Below are 7,190 nucleotides of genomic sequence, written 5' to 3' on the forward strand. Positions count from 1 at the left end.
TTTGGAAGTCAAATTGTTGATCCATTTCGCTCTGCAGACGGAAAGTAGAGACTGGGAGTAACAAGAAACTGGTAAAAATCAGGTGATATAATCCATATTGCGCCTCCATAGCGTCGAATTTGTCGGTGTAAATTTCCGTTTTTGTTTATCACTTCGTAAATAAATTGACTTCGAATGTTACGGATTTTTTTTTCACATAGATACTTACCACATTCAAGTTCCTAGTAATTTCACTAATGTTAACGTTATCAACAGTGATTTAAAAATTCGATCCTGAAGACGGCGAAACAAATGTTTCTGTCTTGCCGATGTATAGAGTGGATTTGTAGAATGTGTATCATGCAGAAAATACGTGCCAGAAGAAGACTTTTGGATTAAATGTGTGGTCTAGCAGAAGACAGGTGGCCATTGTGAACGCTACACAATACTGGTGACACTTCCGGTGTCCAGTTAAAAATATCTCCGTTTTCAAATGAATGAATTTCGGCAGGAGTAGACACGTTTGTCACAATTTTACATAGTGTCGGTACCACTGGTACCTTTCGTTGGAATACAAATCCTAAACGAGCTCAGAGAAATGTGAAATATTTCAATGCATTTTATTGTGCCAGTTGTTAGTGAATATCTTATAAAGACATTGAAGAGAGCAGTGAAAGTAGATTACAGGAGGGGTCGTTAACGGAACGCTGTGGAATCGAATTTGGAGTATCTTTTAACAGAATTTTGATAGCCCTCCAATTTAGTGTTTCGTATTAACGAGTTAAGAGCTGTGTCACAGGAACGAATTGATTTCTTGTGTTCAGTGAAACTTTATTAGAACTCCTGCGAGACATGTTGAAACATTTGCGATAACAATTTATAACAAGCAATTGAAGAAGTTGTCGTCACTGAAATTGGGAAGATTTGTGGTACTGCTCGAGATTATCCGGTAAGGAGCCATCCATCGCTCTGCACGACGACTCCACTTTGTTAAAACGTCTCGTGTTTAATTAAGGCGGCACATGGCGAAAGAGTGGTATGTCCACTGCTAAGCGTCTCGTTCTTTCCCTGCGGGGCAGAAAGCAGTCGTCGCCTGGAGGTGTTGTGCCCTGTGACCCGGGTTCGAGTTCAAGCAGCACGCGACTGGTGATAGGAGGCGGCGGGTCCCGATACAGCGGGGCTCAATGCCCTTCCCCTGGGGGAGATCAGCACCATCACACCAGCTTCTGCAGTAACCACGAGCTGGATGAGATCGCGGTTGTGTCCACAAACGCCGATCCCCTACACGTTAAATATGGCAGTGGGTCTCTTACAGCTGCCAACGGACCGAGACTTGTACCAGGTATGTTGTGGCTCCACTCAAGGCACGTTAAATATGACAGGGGATCTCTTATAGTCGCCAACTAATTCCATGTGCTTTATGGTTCCGTCCACTGCACGATAAATGTGGCAGGGGATTTCTTACAGATGTAAACGGGCCGAGATTTATACCGGGTGTTTTGTGACTCCATGCAAGGCGCGGTAAATGTGGCAGGGGATTTCTTACAGATGTCAAAGTACCGAGACTTATACCGGGTGTTTTGTGACTCCATGAAAGGCGCGGTAAATGTGGCAGGGAATTTTTTACAGATGTAAACGTCCCGAGACTTGTACCGGGTACGTTGCGGCTCAGTGCAAGGCGCGGTAAATGTGGCAGGGGATTTCTTACAGATGTCAATGGGCCGAGACTTGTACCGGGTACGTTGCGGCTCCATCCACTGCAGGTTAAATCTGGCAGGGGATGTGTTACAGCTGCCAGTGGCCCGAGACTTGTACCCGGTACTTTGTAACTACATTTACAATGCATTAAATATGGCAGTGGATTTCTTACAGCTGCCAACGGGCCAAGAGTTCCAGCCTAGATTGTGGCTGCACTCATAAGCAGGTGGTAATGGAGTCACAGTTACTTCTGGCTTTTGTGTTGAGCATAGATTTTTCATTTTATTTTTATTTCTCCATTGAAATGTGCGTCACTCTATTTTATGCCCTGTTTATTTAAATAAAATGAACTTAGAGTTATGAACATTGAGTGTGGAGGAAACGTTTGTTAGTAAAAGCACTGTATCTGTTGTCGGACAAAATAATGGCGGATCTTTTCGATTAATGTAACTTGAAGTACCTAATATATATATATATATACTGCGCCTAGATCGAAACTTATTTAGCCTATAGCTCTTGTTTCTGTATTTTATAAAAGTGACAAGCTTACGACACTTTCATTTTTAGCTTCTGACGATTCAGACACAAAGCAAGTTAAGCTGAAATATAAAATGTATGAGCTTAATGCATTTAAAGTGGAGTCTTCAAATGAAATCGTGAACCGTACGACGTCAGTTCTGTGCCTCTTACTGGGGGAAGAAAGTAGAACTCTGCATATCTCATTCGCTGCCAGACGTTGCAGACGGTACAGTGTGTGGCATCCAATATCGTCATTGAATGCGAAATTTTAGAATTCAAGTTGAATGAATGTAGATAAACTGAACAGCTCGTGCTGAAAGTAGCAGGTATTTTGGGAGAAGTAGGACAGTAAAGATAAAATGTAAGATTTGAGGCTTTCACGGCGGTGACTATGAAGAAAGCAGTCTTCTGGGATTTGGCACCGTGTATATGTGGTGTTAACCGACGTTTCGGAGGAACGTATCGCCTCCATCTTCAGGGTAGAAGAAAAAATATATAAGAATCTGCAAGCAAAGAGACCGTGAGAACCGGTATTTTACTTGCTTGCAGGTTCTGATATATTTTTTCTTCTACCCTGAAGATGGAGGCGATACGTTCCTCCGAAACGTCGGTTAACACCACATATACACGGTGCCAAATCCCAGAAGACTGCTTTCTTCAAAGATAAAATGGTTTGAAACAGGTATTAAGAACAAAAATATTAAATCTGTATATAAAGGCATCTGAAATATTAAAGTGCTACTAACCTAGAAAGCAAGGGCCGTGCCATAGCTCAGGTGGTTGGTCACTGGCTTCCCATCGCGGCGGCCCGGGTTCGAGCTCAGGTCAGGTAATGTGGGATTTGTGGCGGTCAAAGTGGCACTGGGGCAGTTTTTCTCCGATTACTTCGGTTTCCCCTGCCAGTTCTCATTCCACCTACTTATCCACTTTCATCATCATCATCATCATCTTCTATCATCTGGGGCTGTACAATTGCCCAATTTGTGGCTGACGTACCAAGTGGACTCGGTGTCACCCCGTCCCAAGAAGCTAAAAAGCTAACCTAGTACCATTCAGTCCAGAACCTTTTGTCTTCTCGTCTGCTGTCCAGAAACATAAAAATTAGAATATACAAAACTATCATTTTGCCTGTGGTTCTGTATGGGTGTGAAACTTGGTCTCTGACATTAAGGGAGGAACACAGACTGAGGGTGTTTGAGAACAGGGTGCTGAGGAGAATATTTGGACCAAAGAGAGATGAAGTGACGGGAGGTTGGAGAAAACTGCGTAATGTAGAGCTTCATAACTTGTACTCTTCTCCAAGTATACGAGTAATTATAATGATCAGGTCAAGGAGGATGAGGTGGGCAGGGCATGTAGCACGAATGAGAGAGACGAGGAATGCGTATAGGATATTGGTGGGAAAGCCAGAAAGAAAGATACCACTGGGACGACCAAGGCGTAGGTGGGTGGACAATATTAAAATGGATCTTAGAGAGATAAGATGGGATGGGATTGATTGGATTGATCTGGATCAGAATAGGGACCAGTGGAGGGCTCTTGTGAACACGGTAATAGAACCTTCGGGTTCCATAAAATTGTGGGAAATTCTTGAGTAGCTGCAGAATTGGCGGCTCCTCCAGAAGGGCTCAGCTCCATGAGTAAGTAAGTAAGTAAGAACACATATCATAACACATCATAATGGAAATCAAATTCCAAATTTAAACATAATTTTGAATCGACTGAGGAATCACTTCTCTCAGGCATCTAATACCACGTATGTTAGTAGTGTTAGGCTGATGAGAGTGAACGCAACTGGGCCCTTGGTAGCCGAGCCTAGTCCTTTTGAAAACCTTTTGGAAAGGTTGACATTGGTCAAGTTTTGGCGTGATCATCTCAAGCAGGAGTTGAATTATTAGGTTCTTACAGCCATAAGCAGTTTAGTTTGGTTTGGAATGACAAAATATTATAACAACAGTTATGAGTATCGGCTGGGAGAAAAACAGGTATCTGTCCCACGACCCCCAAAGATTTTTTAATGAAACCCTGAATTTAAGATAGGGAATATACGAGACATTAATGATAAAAAAAATTGAAAGTACTTTGTAATAGTAAAATATTCTTAAACTGTTCAGATGTAAATTTGTATGAGAAATTTATGACTGCCATCTGAAAAATCCCTGAAAGCAGCAGTAAGAACACTGGGAGAAACTGTCGTCATATCTGTCTATAAGCTGGGTGATAATACTGAACGTAGTAATTATTGAGCATATCACTCTTGTCAGCTACATACAAAATTTCCATTCACCTGAGTTCTCTCGGCCTTAACTCTATGTACAGACGAGGGTACTGCTGCTCTTCACTGTGGGTTTCGACATAATAGATCAATAGGTTATCAAATCTTACATTCGTCAGATACTGGAGAAGCAGACGGAAGTGCCTCGGCCATTTATAAGACTTCAAGAAAGCTTTTGATTCAGTTAGGAGGAAAGCACTCTATTGTGGCGTATAGACCCATTGCTAAGCGGTGACTGTAAACAAAGGCCGTTTCTGGGAAATTTCTCGGAAAACACGTTCCCGCTACAACGAATACTCACGCAACAATAGAGTTACTGCTGGGAACGGGGTGTTTCTACGTGGTCCATGCCGGAATGTTATAAGGAAGGGACAAAGTCAGATGTTAGGCAGTTATGCACGGGAGGCTGTGAAGATAGGACCTGAGTGTGTTCAGCTGAAGAATCTCCACTGTTAGAAGCCGTTGCCAGAGAACGGTTGGTTGTGACACATGAGGCTGGAAAAGGGCTTAGGAGGTGATGTGATTAGTGACTTTCGGAGATTAGCAAGGGCGTTTAATTGCTGCTAGTTCCCGAGTCATGAGTGTATAACTGGTCAACAAATCGAGTCTCCAATCCAAACCCCGTCTGTAGTCACCCCTACACGTGATAGTATATTAATCCCAATAAGTTATGCATACCCATATAATTAGTTAGGCTGTGTCGTGACCCAAGATGTTTGTGGTTTAACTGAATTATATTCGCCGAGCGGCAGCATAATATTTCAGTGATGATGATTTATCGGCTGGCTACCTGAGCGTATATTCAATACTAGGCTGGCAGACGTGAGTATGGCCAGCAGCCTCTCAACAACAACCAGACAAAATGCCGTTAGTCAACTCCATTTCTAACCTGACACTACCATCCGAAGACCCGAAACCATGAACCCCTACAGAACAAGAAGTTACACCAAAGTTAAGGGAAGCAAAGTGATTAGTTAGTTTCAGATGTTGAAATAACTCCAGGACCCCCGCTGATTCATCAAAATGACAGGGGTAGATATTACAGTTGTAAAACTGCAAGAGTGGGACAAGTCTTTGTGACAGCTAACCAAATGCGTATAGGTAAATATTTACGTGAAATGAAGAGTACTATCTTCTGGGTTATAAGGCCACGTAGTCCGTATTCCTCTTGCCTCTGGCTCAAGTTGTGTCTTCACAGATTCCCGTGAGGACCTAACATCTGACTAAGTCAAAGTTATGTTACCCAACTGTCAGTCGGCCAGTCTGTCTTGGAATAAAGCTCCCATCTGGGGCTTAAGACCAGATTTTTATTACTGTATGACAGTTTCAGGTTTGTTGATGTGGGGCGCTCCCTCTGAGTAGAGGACGTGTCTGTCGTTTGCCAGAGTAACAGTTAAAAGTAATAAGTCTGTCGTCAGTGTGCAATTTATATTTTATATGTTATTAAATAGAAGGCCTCTGATAGTCCAGGCTCAGTGCAGCAGTTCGTGCCCTATCATTAGTAGCTCCTGCTACAACGGCAGCCTACTCACTTGAACGGTCGTATGCTTGACCGGCACAGAAAACATAGATCGTCTATTGCTGCGTGAGTGTTGCGGGCGTTACATAACAACGGCCGCTCTTTACAGAGTCTCCGCTTAGTAACGGGTCTATACCCCGCAATATAAATACCAGTGAAAATGATGCATTTAATTCTGCAAAAGGAATTCTGACAGAGACAATAAAGCCTGTGGAGTGGGAGTGGTTATTTAGAAAAGTTTGGGAACCGCCGGTGTAGACAGACGGCTACAAACACAGAGCTGGGGCGATGTGTACTGGCGCCGAATCTCAGTCAAGATATTTACGTACGTGTAGTTCCCGGGATGCGGCGACACGACACGTCGCTTCGACCTAGAAGCGAACTTATATCAGGGTTTTACATTTGTGTAACCTACCATGTTGCCTTAGATGAAACTGGAATGGTTCTGGAAGTTTCCGTTTACAATCTCGGTAGGGACACCGATTATTCTGATTGATGTTTTTCGTGGTTCTCCTCAGTCCCACCAGGAGTCTACACTTTGAAACAGGCGACTACCGCTTCCTGCCTCTTTCTTTTCAATTCGTCATTCATTGACCTTTTAAAATTCAGTGATTACTATATGTAACAAATTTTTTAAAATAATAAAACTCCATTCTGACACTCTATCATAGTCGTGAGATAGAAAAACATGCTCTTGGGTTCCGCGGGGCCGGAAATGAATGATTTTGCCGGCGAAAGTCAGAAGTAATTTACACTATCAGACCAGAGTGCATTTGTGTGTTCCGTGTGGTTCTCAAAGTAAACAACAACTGTTTTCCTGGATAGCATTAACCGGTTGGTCCTCATAGCGCAGGCGTGATGCGTTTGCTGTGACGAACGGAGTTCTGTATTTCTTGTAATAAATTCTTTCTTTAAAGGGATGATTATCCGGACATTTGGCATAATGTGCCAGGAGGAAGGATCAATATTCTGGGAGGTCATACTATCGTTCATTCGAAGGAAAAAATGTATATGTAGAAGTGTCCTATTCCGAAAGGTTTACGAGATACAGCTCTTTCACTGTACAGTACACCAGTGCTGTCCAACGTTCTTATGTACTCGGGCACAATTCACTGATGCCTATGGAGGTGCGGGCGCCACCACACACCACTACTACTACTACTACTACTACTACTACTGCTACTACTACTACTACTACTA

The 7,190-nt window shown here is 42.9% G+C and overlaps 1 protein-coding gene across 1 annotated transcript in view; it reads left to right on the plus strand.

Annotated features, from left to right (window-relative positions):
- The first annotated feature begins 1,017 nt into the window (after window positions 1-1,017).
- Window positions 1,018-7,190, plus strand: part of LOC111874445 (potassium/sodium hyperpolarization-activated cyclic nucleotide-gated channel 3) — a 244,467-nt gene continuing 238,294 nt past the window's right edge. Inside the window, exon 1 of the mRNA XM_023869958.2 lies at window positions 1,018-1,321. Within this exon, the coding sequence (XP_023725726.2) occupies window positions 1,018-1,321 (304 nt within the window). The remainder of the gene's footprint in view (window positions 1,322-7,190) is intronic.

This window comes from Cryptotermes secundus, unplaced genomic scaffold, assembly GCF_002891405.2.
Source record: "Cryptotermes secundus unplaced genomic scaffold, Csec_1.0 scaffold382, whole genome shotgun sequence".
NCBI classification, from domain to species: Eukaryota; Metazoa; Arthropoda; class Insecta; order Blattodea; family Kalotermitidae; genus Cryptotermes; species Cryptotermes secundus.